This window comes from Anopheles coluzzii, chromosome 3 (assembly GCF_943734685.1).
Source record: "Anopheles coluzzii chromosome 3, AcolN3, whole genome shotgun sequence".
In the NCBI taxonomy this organism is placed as follows: Eukaryota; Metazoa; Arthropoda; class Insecta; order Diptera; family Culicidae; genus Anopheles; species Anopheles coluzzii.
In genome coordinates this window covers 92,821,193-92,839,575 of record NC_064671.1, presented here as the reverse complement: position 1 = coordinate 92,839,575, position 18,383 = coordinate 92,821,193, and the positions used below count along the sequence as shown (strand labels likewise).

Below are 18,383 nucleotides of genomic sequence, written 5' to 3'. Positions count from 1 at the left end.
CCGATTGGAGGTCAGCTTTCTGCTTTCCACAGCGACCATCTGGAACACGTGTGGAAAGCGCCCGCGCGGCCGGGAAACTCAATGAAGAGTGAAAATGGCACACACACACACACACCAGGGAGCAGGGAGCTCCCGTCGGAAACGAAACGAAAGCCTTCCCCACACAGCGTGCAGCTAGAACAATGCGCTTTTGTGCTCGATTCAACTTTGGCGCGTTCCTCTCGCGTGCGTTTCACACTCTTTCTCCACCGATCGGTATGTAGTGCAAGTGCAATGCATTGAGCGAGTATGTGTGTGTGTGTGGATGTAAAAAATGCATTGCCGTGATGCGCGGCGTCGAGTTGTTGTCCCATTTTTCTTTCCTCGTTTTGTGCTCCCTCTATTGCTCCCTTTCTTTCTCTTTCGCGTCTTCTGATGCTTGTTTTTCCTTCAGCTTGTCCCGGTTCCATCATTCCAGTAGTTCCTTTTGTGCAACACCACCGCCTCCACCCGCCGCGATGCACACTAATTTGCTTCTTTCGATTCCAAAGTCCCTTTTCCCTTTGCTTGCAGTTTTCCAAAGCCATCGCTGCAGTCGCTTTCCTTCTCTGGACGTCTCTTTTTTGCCGGCGTGCTACCCGCACCTAATGCACAATTTGTGCAACAATTCCACCACCCGCCTGCCCGGCCAGCAGGAGGAGGAGGAGTGTGTCAGCCCCAAGAAAGGGCAGCAAAATTATGCCATATTAGAGCGGCGGCCCCGCGCAAGAAAGAACGGTTATTTATCGCCCGCTGAATATTCATGCCACAATCAGGGCCATCGCCGGCTGCACCGCCACGATAAGGCGAGCCTGAGGAGAAGGAAAGCAGAGGGGAGGAGTTTTCCCTTATCGCTTCCACCGCATCTGCTGGAGGCAGCTTTTTTGTATGGGAAGCAGAGAGAGAGAGAGAAAGATTTAATTTTCCTTTCTTTGCAAAACTCATCACCCTGGGTGGCTGTGTACTTTTTTTCCATTCTCCGTTTCTTATCAGCGGTGCGATATCTTGATGCGGAGTGCGCAATTTCATCGCAATACGACTCGGATGTGTGACTGTCTGATGCGGAAGCATTAAAATGTGTATGTGTGTGCGTCTTTCTCTGTTTCATGCTCATTATACACTCGGAAGGTGTTTGGCATGATGATCGTATTTCGCACGATTTGTTTTGGGTGTACTTTAAACGTTATTTGTGGTTGTGGCTCGTGTTCGACGATAAATCATTTTGATTTGCCAGCCCACCCTACTCAAGGGGATGGGATGGGTGATGACGGTGACGATGGGAATATTTAAATTGATTTTTGAAGTAAAACAATCGCTAGCAGTGCAATATTTTAACCGAGATGAAGTCGAAGGTTACACGCTTAAGGTGAGCTTTGGCTCGTTACTATTTGCATGTGTGAAATAATACGCTCGTATGGTTGAATTGGAAACAGGAAAGACTAATTTATGATCGTGTGTATGTGCTTTAATGGATTTTATTTGCAAACTAAAGAGGTTTTTGAGAGGTAGTTTGAGCTATATTTTGAATCAGATAGAATAGAGTAATCTTACCTTCATTTTTAAACCGATAAGATCGTCCCATAAATCATATCGCACAACAGTAACGATCATTCTGTGCATTAAAAAATCGAAAAATGGTTTGGCGTGAGACATGAAACGGACTTTACACTGCTTCCGTAGCCGGCCTATACCACTCAGCTAAATGTCATCGGAATGAGCAATTCAAAAATATACGATCCACCAAAGAAAGGAATACTGCACGCTTTACGCTGAGCTTACCGCTTACAAATTGCTTAATTATTTCCCTATTTCAATAGACCAAATCCGATCCAAAAGCATCCAACTCGTCCGTCCAAATGCGTTCGCAAAGGATCACTTTCCATCTTTATTCCCCACTGGTGACAACACGGGAGAACGCGCCCGCGACCGTTTTACATCAAAGTCAACCGTGACCGGAGCCTGGAGGCACAAATTTAATGTCTTTTCGCCTCGCGCAGCCGCAAGAGCGAAACTGAAAACTTCCCGCACCCCTTAGCGATATTATCGTTCGTTGACTTTGGTTCATTTCAGATAAATAATCAAACGCTGCCCAAGTACGGACCGGGGCCGGGGCGGCTCTATCCGCGCGTGTCCATTTTTGGGCCACTGCAGCGGGTTGGAAGTGCGCCGCGGGATCGTCTTCGCTGCCTCCAACGTGGCAGCGTCGAGTGTGTGTGTGTGTGTGTGTGTGTGCCTCCAGAAGTCCGTCTGTCACTCGTCACGGCCTACACGGCCACGCAGCCACTCGTCGGAGATGTGCGGAATTCAGATGGGAACCGCTTGATGAGCTCGAGTGGCGGTCGGACCTGGAGTGGTTGGGCGACCAGAACAACACCACACATTGTCAACAGCGATCGCTCACCCACATCGTCCTCCACTTGTCCACACACACACACACACAGCCACACTAGCACAGTATGGAAGGGAAAGGTGATCGTCTCTGCTCTTGCGTTGGGGGGAACCGAGCGAGTAGGTGTAAATGATACATTCGCGAATTTCTAGCGACTCACCAAAGTGCTTTCAGCGCAGACGGCGTCTTCAGGCGCGGCAGGCGACGAACCGCCACCGTTTTTACTTGTGTGGATGGGGTAGAGCGGACGTGCACGAGGGGGGTGGCCCCAGGTGACTAGAAATCCCGAAACATACACAACTTCCATCGCCAGCTCGCCTTCTCTGATTTATGCACTCGACAGATTACTCGACCCGTGGCTGTGTTTGGTAGTTGCTTGTTTGTTTGTAGTTTTTTCTACGCTTCTTCTTCTTCTTCTTCTGCCTCTCATCGCTTCATCTAGTTGTTGCTAGCTAGGCTTATCGGTGGTTGCTTCCTTTCCGGGACCGGTACGGGACGGATTTATTTATTTGTGTGTATAATTTTGTCCCACCTGCCGAGGGGGAACGGGGGGCGGGGGGGGAACGGCTCCAGCGGTAAAGAAAGTCACCCAGGCAAGCTGGAGTCAATGGAGTAATAGGTGGCGGCACATCAAGCGGCTTGGTTTTGTAAGGCAGAAAACGCAGCCGTTTTCCGGCACCGTTTACTCACGTAAGCTTGTGTAGAGCATGTGAAAAAGGCGGAGTAATGGGAGTTCGAAAAAACTGTACCGTATTGTGTATTGCGTCTAGAATGTGAAGGTGTTTGAGTTGGTAAATGGGTTTAAGTGGTAATTTTATGGACTAAAAGACATCGTTGGTTGGCAATTTTTTTTTGTTCACGCAACACAGGAAAAGGCAAGCAAAATACAGCGAGCAGTAAAATACTACGATTGCAGGTTCAGATAAGAGTGCAAAGTGGGTGAAAGGAATGTCCAAACGCCAACCATTCAAAAGATACTAACCAAAACGTGCAAATTAACGAGTTTGAAGCATCCATTTTCGACACTCAAGCTCATTCATGATTTTTGTCTTCTCCTCTCGGCCATATAAATAAACTATCAATTTATTAGCAATCATTACCACTCATCAAGCACTGTGTGTGTGTGTTTGTGTGACATTTGTGGCCAGAGTGTGCCCGAAACGTAAAACAATCATTCGCATTCGCTCGTTTCCGCCTGTTCCGCTGTGCCATCTGTGGCTTTTAACTTTATGGTGACAAATGACCTCTTGTGCCTCTCTCTCTGCAAAATCACAACCCCGTTCCGTAACCGCACAACACTTTAACACCTTTGGTAAAGCTGCTAAAACTGTGCAGCCGCCTCTCGCCCCGAGGAAACCCCGCTTGCAAATAAAAGCAAACCTGTGTTTAGCTCATCGCAAAAGCAAAAGAGCAGCACGAGGAAGCAAACGAACGCGAAAAAAAGACGAACTCACCGACCGAAGTCTTCCACTTTTATGACCACGTTAGGGCAGGAAAAATATCTCATAATTGTATGACAAAAGTGTGCACTCGCACAATTAGTGTCGATTTTTCATGGCCTCTTCCTGCTCCTCTTCCCAATTTGTGTGTCTGTGCGGTTCGCTTACCGTGGGTTGGATTCGATCGGCAAGAACGAACACACTTGCTGGTTGTGCAATCAAACGCCCTAGCTGCATCTTTGCGCGCTTGAGATGGGCGGCAAAGGCCGACAAAGGCAAATCGAAGGCACTGCAATTGCCAGCATAAAGTGTGGCTGTTTACAGCAATGTGCGGTAAGAAGCAACGCAAGCCCGACTATTGTGTCATTCTCGCTCGATCGATTTTGCATTTTGCGGGGTGTTTTGCTCATTAGAGTTGGGCGGAGGGGAGTGTGGGCGTCTGTGGGCGATTGCAGATGATGAGCGCAATTAAAAACGCGTCCCGGCAAAGGGTCAAGGTGTGAAGGCTAGTCGTAATGAGTAAAGTTTTAGTGTGTTTTTGCTTCCAACTTCGAACCGTCCTGGCTCGTTGTATCGGTGTATGAAGCAATGAATTGACAGTAAATACCTTTCGCTAATAAAACCATCATTATCTGCTTAACGATCTTCTGGCGCAAGAATAAATCATTCTCTTTTGCCTCAGCCGTGTCACTTAACCCAATTATTACAAAAAAACCCATCCACCAATTTACCCCGGGGAGAGAGGACCTAGTTTTGTGAAATGGTATCCACCAGCACCCAGTAATTTATCACCTCTTGTCAAACGACTGCTTTCCGCTGGTACCATTTACAATCAGACGAACCAGCAGCATCAGATGAGGCTGCGATAGGCTGTCGTTCTCTCGTTTTTCGGGGGGGAATTTGGGGATCTCTACCTCAGCGATAAAACAATAATCACGAAACACACAATCATTCCAAAAATCTGAACCTGAGCAATGCTAAAGTCTCCCACACACAACAGGAGGGGAAAAAAGCTTGGGGAAAAACACTCCATCCACCGATTTGAGTGGAATGAAACAAATGGGAGGCCAAGAATGAATTCATAATAATTTCCCTCCAAGCGGGAGGGCGGTCACACTGTAAATCATCTCGCTTGAGCCAGAGACACAATGAAAAAAAAATGGTTAGAAAACGCTTGAAACAAAAACAGATGCTTATATAATCCGAAACGCAATAGACTTTTGGGAAGGGGGAGGGGGCGTTATTAATCCGCATTAAAACATGTTTGACCTACTGAACAATTTGAGTCCAATTCCCGGGCACCGAGGCGGACAGAATTGGGCCAATCGGCCGGTAAAGCTCATTTGGAGGCACGCGCTTTTCTTGTGCCACTTTCAAGGAAGACACACACACACCGATTCCGGATCCGGACGGAAACGTATAGATCCGAAAAAAATCAACAATAACATCCCAGAACAATGGAACACATTTTCACACGCGGCGTTCGTTATCGGATGGAGGCGTTTGCTGCTCCTTCACGAAAACACGGTGGAAGACACAAGACTAAATGACGTCGCGTCGTAGGGTTGGCACCAAACCAAAAAAAAAAAAAAAACGCCCGCGGTCACAACAACCTTCAACTGGGTCAAGTGTTAATGGAAACCGCAACCATACGCGCACACAGACGCGGGACAATGGCACCGAGCGCAGCCGAATGCACCGAGTGCAGCGCACGTAGCCACGCTGCGTCCCACCAGTGTCGCTGTCATTAGCGATGGTTTATTTTGATTTAAGCTCGACTCGGCTGGTGATAGCTCGCTTAATGGGGCAAACAGAGCAAACGAGCAGGAGAGTGTAGAGTGTTGTTCTTTTTGCCACTCAGCTTATCTGCATATCAGCAGATGTTACGGTGGTAACAATTGCAATGAATCCACCGTGTGCACACGCGGTTGTAAGTGCATGTGTCTGCCTCTTGTTTCATTGCATTCGTGCGGAATGATAACTTACTTCCTGTATGTGTGTGTGTGTGTGTTTGGGTGTGTGATGCGTGTGATTGTGATGTGATGGACTTGATAACAGACAGCAAGAGAGTGAGAGAGATAGAGCGGGAAAAGAGACTATTCATCTTGATTGATGGTTGTTCGCACGTGACTGCAGTACAGTACGGAAGCACACGTTTGTTGCACTTGTGTCATTGAGTGTTGTGAAAAAAGGGGTGCATCAAACATCATTTTGTCACTTGTCACTCAAAGCGGCTGGTTGTGCTCTCTCACTCTCCTATTTCCAAGTTGATTTTTTACCGCGATTTTCTTGTTGATTAAGGCTTGAATTGTTTTAGTTCGGTTAATTTACACTCGCGCGTTCACGTATCACAAATTTGTGCGGCACCTGTGAATTGTACGGTTCAACATATAAACATTGCAATCCGCCTGCGGTTGTTGTGATCACTCACTGGCCAGTCGAACTTTGGTCTATTTTGCGATGGCGTCTGTGATCTGTAAGAAATGTGAAGGTGCTATTAGCAACGATCCAATTCCGTGCTTCGGTCTTTGTGAACACTATTACCATGATAAGTGCATTGGACTTTCAACCCCGCTCATGCGTGATTTTAAGAAGTCACAAAATTTATTCTGGGCTTGCGCGGATTGTGCTCAGCGTTTGCGGGCCGTTGACACTTTACGCTTCTCGCACGGCCTTTCTCGTGACGCTGCCTACCTGTTGGAATCGTTGCAGTCCGATTTCCGCGATTCCTCACGTTCTGTGCAGGCGGCATCAGCTGGCTTGCGACTTGAACTTTCCTCTTCACTGGATTGTTTTAGAAACGAGATAGCTTTGATGAAACAGGAATCAGCATCGTCAATTCGTTCCGTGAAAGATTTCATCGACTCACTTACTGCTTCTCACTCAATGGAACGCAACTACTCACAGGCTCCACTACTCACAACGCTTGATGAAGTTAAGCATGGCATCAAGGAGCTTGATCTCATGCACCGTGAGCTTCTCACTTCCTTCAACTCACTAATGAACAAGCTCAACTCTCATCTTGCCACGCATACCACTACATCGTGTGCTCACCATTCTGCGATTCCTGCTACGCACTCAACGACCACGATTCCAGTTGCGGCCTCTAAGCTCACCCATCAAGCTGTTGGTGAGAATCCTGCTAAACGTCGATTGTTGGATCGCTCTCCCGACCCATCGCCTACCAATACCGTTACACGCGCTATGCTTTCATCGGGCACAGGGTTGTCCTGCAATAATATTACGACCGTTCCTGAACGCCCACCCCGTACTTGGGTCTTTATCTCCCGTATTGCTCCTGATACTCCGATTGAAGCGATCCGTGAAATGGCCTGTTCCAACATAGGGACAGACGACATCTTGGTATATAGCCTTGTACGACGCGGCCGGGATCTTTCTACGCTCTCCTACGTATCTTTTAAAATTGGTGTACCGGATTCGCACCGGGTTATTGCTTTGGCTGCTTCAACCTGGCCTCGCGGGATCTCTTTTAAGGAGTTCATCGACCTAAATCCCCGCTCCGTCAATGTTTGGCGACCCACTACTGTAGCATCCCTTGCACCTTCTGCGCCTATTAATCGTGAATCGGATCATCCTTCCTCACCACCTTCTATCAACCACACGACACAACTGCGAAACGCTGATTTCACTATTTCGCCAGATCATGGCCCTATGAGCTTGCCTTATACGCAGTACTTTCAGCAAGCGTAAACCGGCTGATCCGGCTGAAGATTCTCATGAACTACCGACTTTACCCGAATTGATGGAAGCTAACCCTGCATCTAATACACATAATCCGTCCGACTCTCTTTCGCCGTTAATAACTTGCAGCGAGAGCACTCCCGGCGCATCTCGCTCTCTCATCCCTTCGATCGATCAACTAAACATCTACTATCAAAAAGTATGAGGATTGCGCACAAAACTAGATGAGTTACGCCTCTCTGTCTATCTGAGCTTGATATGGATGTGTTTGCATTGTGCGTTAATCACTTCATCCCTACTGGTGTATCTCGTGAAAATGTTTCTCTGCTTGATGGAATGTCGGTAAACGGTTTGCCGCAATTATCTGGCTTAAAAAATATACGCGGAAGTCAATTGGACCTTCTATTTGCCAATGCTGCCAATGCTATGCCTTCTTGGAGCGCTGCTCCCCCGTCATAGCTTCACCTGTTCCACTCGTCGCGCTAGACAATCATCATCCTGCTCATGAGACAAGTGTGCTCCTTACGCACTCTCGCCCTGCATCCTCTCAACGAATACCTACGGCTCGTATGTTCAATTTTAGGAAACTGGACTACCAAAAGCTTCATCATATTTTAGCCGGTACCGATTGGTGCTTTACTGATGATGACATAAATCAAGCTGTAGCAGCGTTTACTAATGTAATCACTTCCGCCTTCCCTTCCTGCTGTCCTCTCCTATCCTGTCTACCGATCCCGTCTTCGCTCCTTTTCCGTACCATAAACTCCTTCCTACTCCTTCGTGAATAATTGTATACTATAGTCAGTAAGCACTATTGCTGTAACCCAACGTGGCCGAGCAATTAATAAAATAAAAATAAATAAATAAATAAATAAATCATGTTTCATGGTCAAAACAGTTTTCAAAACATCATTCTATCCAGCTTTTTTCTCCCACTCTAAAACAAATTCCATTCACACCGAGGTTCGTCACTTGCTGGTGCGTTGAAGTCTTTCTAAATTTTGTTTACAAAAAATGCGCTACAAAAACACCTCAATCGCATGTAAACGCGTGGGAAATCCCGCGTCGTACGCAGCTTGCTCACCCGCCAATTAGAACGGGGAAACGGGAAGGGGGAGGGGGGGGAACAATATTAATGATTGCACGGGCAGCAATTCACAACTCAATCACTAACACCTCCCCCGGGAACGCAGCCAAGCTCCACTTATCGCATGGTTACGATCCATTTCGCAAGTGGCGTGTTTTTCGTATTTGCGCACCCTCTATCATAAATATAGCAAACGGTGGAGTGTGTATGTAGCCATCAGCAGTTTGCTTCACACCTGACCCTTGCCGCTTCACAAGGAAGCAAGGTAGTCTTTTCACACATCGTTTTGCTATTTAAAATACGACCTTTTCGTGCCTTGTTCAACAAGATCTCGATGCCCGGACATTTTTGATCAATGACTTTTGCCTAGGTTGGGGCCGTTTCTTGTCGTTTCTTTTTCTTCTTCTTCTTGTTCGTTGCTCTGTTCTAAGGCAGGGCAGCAGCGCGAGCGGCTCGCTGCGCATTCTATGATTCGATGCGCACGTCCAGCATTGTAACGGCAACGGTGGGGCGGGAAAGTGAAAGGAAACTCTCCAAGAGATCGCTAAGACGCACCCGTAGAACGAAAAGTGTTTGACGCGCTCGCGTGTGTGTGTGTGTACCGGGAAATGGTGGGAGAGAAAAAACGGGTTTCTTTTTCTACTTCACCTTCCACCGCACGGGCTCTTTCTTTCTCGTTTGTTGTGTACGATGTTTTTTTTTCTTCTGGTCCATCATCACGCGAAGCATTAGAAGCTCTTTTGCTCATTAGATAAAGTGTTCTTTTTTGCTGCTGCTCCGTACAAAATGTGGAGTAAAATAATTACAGCTTGCTTTGGAGAACGCAACATAACAGACCATTAAATTTACACTCATTACTAGATCGAGTATCTACTAAATGGGGAAGATTAATTTCGGATAGTTATAACAATTCGCTTAAACGTACATCAAATTTCCTTCGCTCTCTCGCTCGTTTTACTTCTGCTTTGACTAGCCCTAAAATCTGTCTTTCATTCAGACATGTATGACCCGTGCAGCACGGTTCACAACGCGCGGTGCCAAGTGCCGTGGGGAGTGTTTAAGAAAATGCACATTTCGCAACGCGTTTCCTCCCCATCGGTAACGAAATCCCGGAGCGGCAAAGTTCACCCCAGCCAGTTATGTGTACGTACTTTTGTTTAGTAGAATCTGACACCCAAACACCCGCTCGGCGCGCCGCCCGCCGCCTTCGTGCGCGCTCGCTGGTTCTGCTTCGACGGGCGCATGGCAGATCCTATTGCTATCTAATTACGGGGCCCGGCCCGTTACAGCCCGACTCCCATGTCAGTTGCGACGATATTTAGACTTTATTTTGAAAGCCGACTCCAACACACTTCCCTTAAAGAGGTGTGCTGTTGGCTGCACAGTGAGACAAAAACGCAACCACACACACACACATGGTGGTGCCTGGTCCGCAAAGCCCTCCACAGTCACATCCCGTCAATAATGACATTTGCAGGTTTGACAAGTTGTCCCGCTGCATTGTTTACCATTTGCGGTGGTGCTCGCCCGCAGATTTAAACGCTTTAGCCAAATTACTGGCGCTCTCTTGCATGCCGGCAGTGGTGGGCTGGTGCAATTGCAGCACGCAATTCCGGAAGCGGCAGAACAAACCCGAATGGGCGAGGGTAGGAAGCAAAAAAAAGAAAGAAAATGACACACCACGCAATAAAGCGGTGCACGCAATGCTTCTTCTCCCTATTCTTGCGCGGTGGCAGCCGCACCCTGCGTTGAGATTGCTGCTGATCCGAATCTCTCGACCGAACTAACCTCGACCGGTGCGTGCCAGAAATGGAAATGGAATTTCAATTCGATTGCGGGAGTGCGGCAGTGACTTTTCTCTTCGTACTTTGCTCGAATTCCAATCGTTCTACCTAAGCTCGCCTCTGAGAATAAAGCAACCAACGGGGAAGATAAAACATAGTTCTACCGCTCGAACGCACACGCCGAACAGTGGCGATGCGTGTGTGGCAATGCGTTGTTTTCCGGCGCACTCCGGGAACCGGGCTAAATGGAATCAAATTTAGCGGAAATTTCAACGATACCACAAGCGAGGAACGCGTGCCAACGCAACGGAAAGAATAGGAAAAATCCGTTTGCTCTTCCAAACTACAGCAGAAGCGTATGACCTAATCTGTTGCTCTTTGCCGCGAGAGCGGGGAAAAACAACGTTCCAACAGCTTATCAGCAGTTATTTAACTGCCTCCTGGGTGGGTTTGCGTGCTGGCGAGCCACCAAGCATGGGCAGCATGGAATGTTTATTGTCCCGCAGCGGGTTATGTTTTCATTTCGATCTCGATCGCTTGTACGGACGGAGGAAGCCTTTCAGCAACATATCAGCATTTACTTTGAAAACATTCGATTTAGACGTAATTGAATTCCATTTAAATAATGAATTATCATTTCATCTGATCGCTATCGCTTAGCATTGGCAGACGTTTGCAGACGGCGAACGCAAATAATTAAAATGCAATCTTCGTGCTTAGTGTGTTTATGGCTGCTGGTGGCGATGTAGTCAGCTAACTGTACATAAACCACTTCGTAGCCACTGGAGGAAGCCAACGCTTCATATGCCACCGGTTAATTACGAGAACAAAATCGACCATTTTAGCTTGAAGCTGAAGCTTGATGTGCGCATGTTTTTTCTTAGTTTTTAATTAAGAAAGGCAGGCCCTGGCAGTTCTGGATGGGCACGAAAACACGCTGGCCCTCGCCCACTCCAGAAAGGGTGGGAAAATGGTAGTGAAAATGTGTGTTTCATCATTTTTCATTACATGCCTCGGGCGTTTTTCCCTTTCTATTTCCGTATCAAAATCACCCAACCCGACAGATGTTTTTGGGGGCCGTGGTGGAAAACCATAAGACTCAGACGGTCCGGTCAAGCTCCCACAGCATAATTACAACCAACAACACACACACAAGCGCCTAGGCTCCTAAAGAGCACTGTTATTTTACCCTTTTTGCCACCAATGCGATGCTGCAAAAATCCGCACCCCATCACTGATCGAGGTTAATTCGGACGCGCTTACATCTTTGTAGCCGGTTGCACCAGAAGAAACACAAAAAAACACAATAACATGGCTCAGTGAAACAGCTCCGGAGCGGCTCCAATTGGCTGAATCAAATGCCAATAAACCTCAATTCCTAAACGGGCGCTTTGGTCGATTCATGGGTTCGTTCGGTTCATTTAGTGCGCGGACCGGCGTTTCGGAAAAGCGGAAAGCCCGGCGTGGAAGTGGCCACTTTCGAGTTCAATAGTTCAGCAAAACAAAACGGGCGTGGAAGTGGAAAGTGGAATCACGCTCCGCGAGCTTCCGTTTTACGTTGTGCCGATGCTGTTGGTGCTTGCGGGGCCATGTTCTGCTTTTTCACTTTTTGATTGCGAGAAGACGACGCCGTTTCCTGCACAATAAAAGAAAGCGATGCGTTTGCCAAAAAGGTGCCACAAAACAGTTTGGCTACGACAAGAAGAGGATGAAGGAGAACACATTGGTTGCGGAATTATTTGCACACCATTATGGGCCCTGAGCAGGGAAAACAAAGTTGGTTGCATTTTTCCAGCAGTTCGAAACAACACGCACAGCAAACGAAACGGAAAGAAAGGTTAAAACATTAACGTGATGAATGTTTCGCGGGTGTTTTTTTTTTTCGTGGGTTGTGAAGCAGAAAAGAAGCAAAACATCGAAGCCGTTTCACCATCCCACATCTCGATCTAGCGTCATCGATAATCAGATAATTGGATCTTGATTGCTATTATTTTCCCAGGCGTTGCATCATGCTCCCTCGGCGTATGTTGCGCCGGGTGTAAGAGAAGTCGTACGACCTTTACCAGTCGATGAGATTGTGTTGTGGTGCCGCGTTAGCGTTAGATTAATTTCTACGTTTGCATAACCGAGGACGGATTGATGCAGTTTTTTTTTCTATTTGCACCTGCACGGAGGGAAAGCAAGGGCCACAGGAAAATGGGCAAACGAACTGTTTTTAGCCCAAAAATGTTATGCTATGGGGTTGCTATTATGCGTTGAGTAAGCTAGTAAATAAATATAATTTATGATAATCGGAATGTTACGGATGAAGAAAATATGGTCCCTTGCTTGCTTGGACGTTATTATGAAACGTTTCTTTAATTTGAAAACACTTTACGCAGATTGACAACGGGAGTAAAGTCCTGCACGTTTCAGCAGCGGGCGAGCGAGAACAAAGAAACATCCCAATTATGGCAGCAGCAGCAGCAGCAGCAAGCAGCAGCAAAGCGGAACATTTATGCATCCAGGCACGCACTGCGTCTATGTTTGTCTTTCGTTCTTTCAACCGTTCTCTCGCTCTCTTTGTTCCTCTTTTTCATTGGTTGCAAAAATGTCTGCACTGCGCCAAACCAAACTTCTCCGGAGTCGGAGAATGCCGCCGAATAAGGCAACCGTTGCTGCTTTGGGGACGTAGTAGAAGATTGGGGAAGTGGCAAGGGTCGCCCAGTCAGGGCTAGAGCATTAAAAGATATATTAACCTCCAGCAGCACCGTCGTGCACGGAACCTGCTCCAGAAAGGGAACGGTTGATGATTAAAGCTCGCGGACTCGCAACAGCAGCAGCACCAGCAGCAGAGTTTTCCCTTTTTCTCCTTTCCCGTAGCAAATCGCTGCCAGTGTTTGTGTGTGTGTGTGTGTGTGTGTGTGTGTGTGTGTGTGTGTGTGTGTGTGGACGGTTAAGCAAGCTTGCAAGAGAATTTTCATTCAGAACTCGTTCGCTCGCTAGCTCGTTAATCCGTGCCTTCCATAGTGATCCCATAAGGAACGGGGCAGAGAAAAAAGAACGAAAAAACCGAGCGCGAGCAGTTAAGCGACGAACCCTTGTGTGTTACTTCACCGTACGATTCCGTTCGCCCTTGTTAGATTTGTATCGAGCGAGTGAGTACAATTTTGTTCTTCCACCATTGCACGCCGCTCCCTCTTCTCCTCCCACCGTCGCAAGTGCAACGTTTAATGAACGTCGAAGTGTCGATGTCATTTGTACAAGTGCCCGCCGATAACAAGCCACGATAAGCTCGTAAAGCACACGCGGGTTAAGGAAGGTGCTGCCGTCGCAGCCCTCCCCCACTCGTTTTCTCGGTTGGTGCAAGCGCGGTGCATCGTCGCTTGGCTTGGGAAGGGAACCGCTTGCTTGTCGATACCTTCGGGCAGATAAACGAGAGCTGACGGTTACATAACTTCTCCTCTTCCTTACGAGCCACTCCTCCGCCTCACTCGCTTATGGGGGAGGGGGTTAGAATGCACCTTCCAGAAGCCAGCAACCAAACAGCCGAACCTTCGCCAGAGGTCAAAGTCTGCGTTCAACCTTCTGCCGAACGGTCGAACGAGCTAGCGAATGGCGCTAAAACATGGGTTCATGGAATTGGAGCCGGATTCCACCGCGTGCGGCAGTAAAAAGGGCTTGCGGTTCTGGAATTGAAATCAATTCGATTACTGGTGACTAACGGTGAGCCGGTCGTCGCGTTTGGGTTGGGCCCCGGGAGTTCCAGAACCTGTTCCCGCACGGGTTTGCCTCTTTGCAGCACTTTTCGCTGCGCGTATGAAGAAGTATGAGATATGAGTGTATGGTAATAAGATTGAGCATTATTGAAAAAATGTGACTCTCTTCCACTGGCCCGCTGTTTCGGTGCTCAACACCTTTACGGTCGTGGCCGGCGGCAATCCGGGCGCTTGTTTGATTAAACACGTCAAGTCGGTTGGAACGCGTCCCCTTCGGGGTACCAACCACGCTGACATGATCTAATAATAGGAACACACCCTCCAATGGGGTATCCTTTCCTTCGTGCCACGGACTCGATTACGAAACACTGACAGCTGACTCACCCATTCCGCACTAGAAGCGACCGGGTAGGTCGCGGGAAGCTCGATACAGACCGAGATACGGCTTCTGTCGGAGCAGGCACAACATCCATCGATCACTCAGTCCACCCTCTTTCTCTCTGTCTCTCTCTCGGTTTTGCTCTAGGTCTTGCCATACTAACGGGGACAAGGGAGTGTTACTTTGTTGCACGCTGGGAGGTCCATTTTCCTTTTGGGGTCGGTGCATAAATAATGCAACCCGATCGATCGGTGCAGCTGCAGCAGGAAGCTGCTGAAAGGGATTTTTTTTTGCTTCCATTCATCAATCAATCCTAGGTAATCGGTTCCTCGAAACGCTTATTCGCGCGGCCGGCGTTGAGCTCGTTTAATGACCTCGCACGATAAATTGTATGGCAAGCGTTTTCAGCCAGCGATAGAGCAGGAAATGAAGCGTCCATGAAGTTTTTTTGTTAAAATAATAATTCGTATGATGCATGAGAAGGGAAGCAAACAAGAAAATGCTTTTTCCGGTTCAACAATTATCTGCATCATTCCACACAAAAAGTCCATTCCATGACTGCGATTTGGAATTACAATTATCTAACCACGCGATCGAGCCAGCCTCCCCCCTTGGTTGTCACAAGCCCTCTAATGCCTGGTGAAGAGCACTTCCTTCTCAAAATTATGTCAAAAAAGGTTCGCCGCCTTGGACACTTCATTAACCATCGTTTAAGTCGTTTGTTTTTTGTGATTAGTACGTCGGCTGCGCTTCCACAGTCTAATGCTAATTTCTACCCGTTTAAGCTCCTCCCCAACAGGGTCATTGGGCATGACCGAAGGGCTTACCTTCCGTGGGAGACACGGTGATTAGAATGCGGCGGGAAAATCACCTCCTCCGTTATTCTGATTTTACGCATTTTGGACCAGATTTTCAGTTTGGGCGAGTAAACGTCACCTTAAATCAATTACCCGCCGACTATCCGTAATCACATCGGTGCTGCTCCAGTGTCGTCACAGTCTTTGGGCGGGTAAGCGTTTGTGTCTATTTCGACTGACGGATGTCATGGTCCTTGATGGTGCCGTAAAACGGTGATTTTAAAAGCGCAGAACGGTTTAAAACGCACATGGAATGATTTCTCACGCTCGTTCCACACACATGTGTAAGAAAATGCACCTTTTCTTAGCGACGACCAGTATTTAAAGACATTTAAATGAAAATTCGTTTGCCAAACTCCCCATTATGTCTTCATTTCAGTCGCATAAAACTACGTCCATGCGCTTCTGCTTTCTAACTACTTAAATAAATTCACCCTTGTTAAGGACGCTGCGTGATCACGCTTCCCGTCACGGGATCCGCTTTCTTTCCGATTGATTTAATTTGCAAATGCGGAGGACGCTCGGCCGGCGGAGGTAGAAAAACCAATCCCCTGGCCCGCACGGGCCATCGATAAACATCGCCAATTTGTTTGCCTCCCCTCGTCGTTGTCCCCGCATACCGTGACACACAAAATGGACTGTTCCAACTGTGCGGGCTCCCGGATCGGATCGGTCAAGTAAATCGCAGCCGTTACAGCTTGTCCTACATCGTTTGTGCACAAAAACAGGAAAAGAAAAAAAGAAGGTTTGCCGGACCGGCCACCAGCGGGCAGAGGAAGAACGTCAACCGTGTACGGATCATCTTCGTCCACGTCGTCGTCGTCAGCGTCTTTGGCGTTGTCCCGCAGGGCTAATGAGCAGAAATTGATACACTTTTATTGCTCACGAGCGGTTAGGGCCCTGCGCCATTACACCGCGCTGCGGTCGGCTTTGCTAAACGAGGCAAATAAAAGCTCCCCCTCTGACCGGTCGGGTAGTAGTAGCTGCACCACCGGGAGGGATGTTTTTGGAAAACCACGCAAACCTTACCCGGTGAAGGTGAAGCGGTGTATATGCAGTTTGCTACTAATCCCCCACTTTGCCAGACGGCACCGTCTTGCGCCCAATGATTCATGCCCATTTTATGGCTCCCATGGCACGGGAGTGGGCTCGACGGGCTCTACGGGGCCGGGAGTTGACATTTTCCCATGCGCCATGGGTTAGTCATGCGCTTGCTTTTGGGGTGATTCGAAGACGAGGAAAACTCGTACGAGAGCAGAACTGTTTCTCCTCGAGTCTGTTGCTCCGTTGCTTGCAGTGCTTGGAATCTTGTTCCGATGGTGCTTACCTAACCCTAACTCTAACGGAGCGACCTCCCGAATGCACGAAACAGACACGTGTGCTGCCCCGTGCATACGCTTATCGTGTGACTAATTTCGCTGAATAATTCATGTCAAATCACAGTTGTGACAGTAGTTGTCCGGACTGTCACCCGGTTTGCGAACCCGTGTGTGGTTGGCGCTGCTGGAATCTGGAACAGCATCTTTCAGTGCTGATTTTGCATTCATCTCAGTTGATGAGTCATTTAACGAGCTGTTCCATGGCTGAGTGCATCAAATTCGGGTTAATTCCAAGAAGCATGTACATTAATTGCCCTCAATTCCCCGGAAACGATTGACACTGACCCACAGTCGCTCGAAATACAGAAGCTCGAATAGCCCCGTTCGGAAAAATGAATCTCCAGTCAGAGAAAGTAATGTACCTCTTTTTCTAGGCCAAAGCCAAAGTACCTGACAGTACTGTGCTAAGGTGTGTTTAACGATCGTGCCCTACCGCTCCGCACCACACCGGCCGGCACTCGAGATAAATCGAGATCAAGTGTTTTGCGGTTGGCAGCCAAAGAATGAGCTACTCGGTGTCATTTCCCCATTTCCTGCTTCCTGCTACTGCTGCCCAAAAAGACACACACACACATGAGAAAGCGATAATTTCTCAACAACAAAAAACCAACTTTTCACTAGCCTCAATTGACTTTCCTTCCCCTTGTCGATCGTAAACGGTCGCTCATAAACGCGCAGCCCCATGTCGCATGCTCATATGTTCTCCTTCTACTTTGCTTCCTCTCTCTTTCGCAGGCGAGTTCACTGCCACGGATAAGTATTACACAAGTAAGTAGCCCTCTTTCCGCTAGCCCCCCTTCCGCGACCGTGTGATTGATTGGCTCAATGGCTGTGTTGGACTGTTCAAATAACTTTCCTCCAATCCATCACTCTTCTTTATTGGAGGGGCACACTACTTGCCGGTCGCGGCGCAAATCGCGCGCAAATTTTTGGCGCAAATCGCGGTGCCTTGCACTCTCACTGTAACGGATGAAACGGATCAATTTACGCTTTTCTTTCCCTTTCTCTCACACTCACTCTGTTTAGATGGTGGACCAAAGCTACGGGGCTGGACGAATGGTGGGATGCAAGATCATCAGTCCACACTGTCGCGACCCCGATCGGCCGAGGTCATCACGGCGAACGGTAATGGCACACTGCCAAACGGTCGGCACATGAACGGTGTGCTTACGCGCGGCCCGGGAGGGCTGCACGAGGACCTGGAGTTCCCACCGACGCCCCGCACACTGTCCAAGAAGAAGCAAATCGTCTGGATGCGACCTCACGTAAGTGGATTGAGTGTGCGGTGCGATGGAATTCCCTTAACACTGAAACGCTTTGTGTATGCATCCCTTTACTGCATCCCCCAGGACATGTGCGCAAGGCCACAGTTTCGTATTGCCCCACCAGGGACGCCCCTCACCGCCAGGGAGCTGCCAGAACCGGTGGGACCCGGTGACCCCAGCTTGCTGGCGGCGCTTGGATGCTTATCGCAGCTGCCGAGACTGCTGGAGCGTGTCGTCCCGCCGGAGCAGACATTCGACACGGCCAACGGGTACTGCGGCATGTTCAAGTAGGTGTAAAATGTATACGACCAATTGTCATCAACAGCTTTAAAGCGAATCATTGAGGCTAAAATTAGCCTGAAAGAGAATTTGATTTCAAACGAAAC

At 48.3% G+C, this 18,383-nt stretch overlaps 1 protein-coding gene across 3 annotated transcripts in view; it reads left to right on the top strand.

Annotated features, from left to right (window-relative positions):
• LOC120957927 (calpain-11-like) overlaps nucleotides 1-18,383 on the top strand; it is a 38,307-nt gene that overhangs the window by 14,545 nt on the left and 5,379 nt on the right. For 2 of the 3 annotated variants that reach the window (XM_040380391.2, XM_040380392.2), the window contains exons 3-5: nucleotides 17,468-17,500; nucleotides 17,759-17,997; nucleotides 18,082-18,284. In XM_040380391.2, the coding sequence (XP_040236325.1) occupies nucleotides 17,468-17,500; nucleotides 17,759-17,997; nucleotides 18,082-18,284 (475 nt within the window). The remainder of the gene's footprint in view (nucleotides 1-17,467; nucleotides 17,501-17,758; nucleotides 17,998-18,081; nucleotides 18,285-18,383) is intronic. The other variant, XM_049609510.1, reaches the window with a different exon arrangement.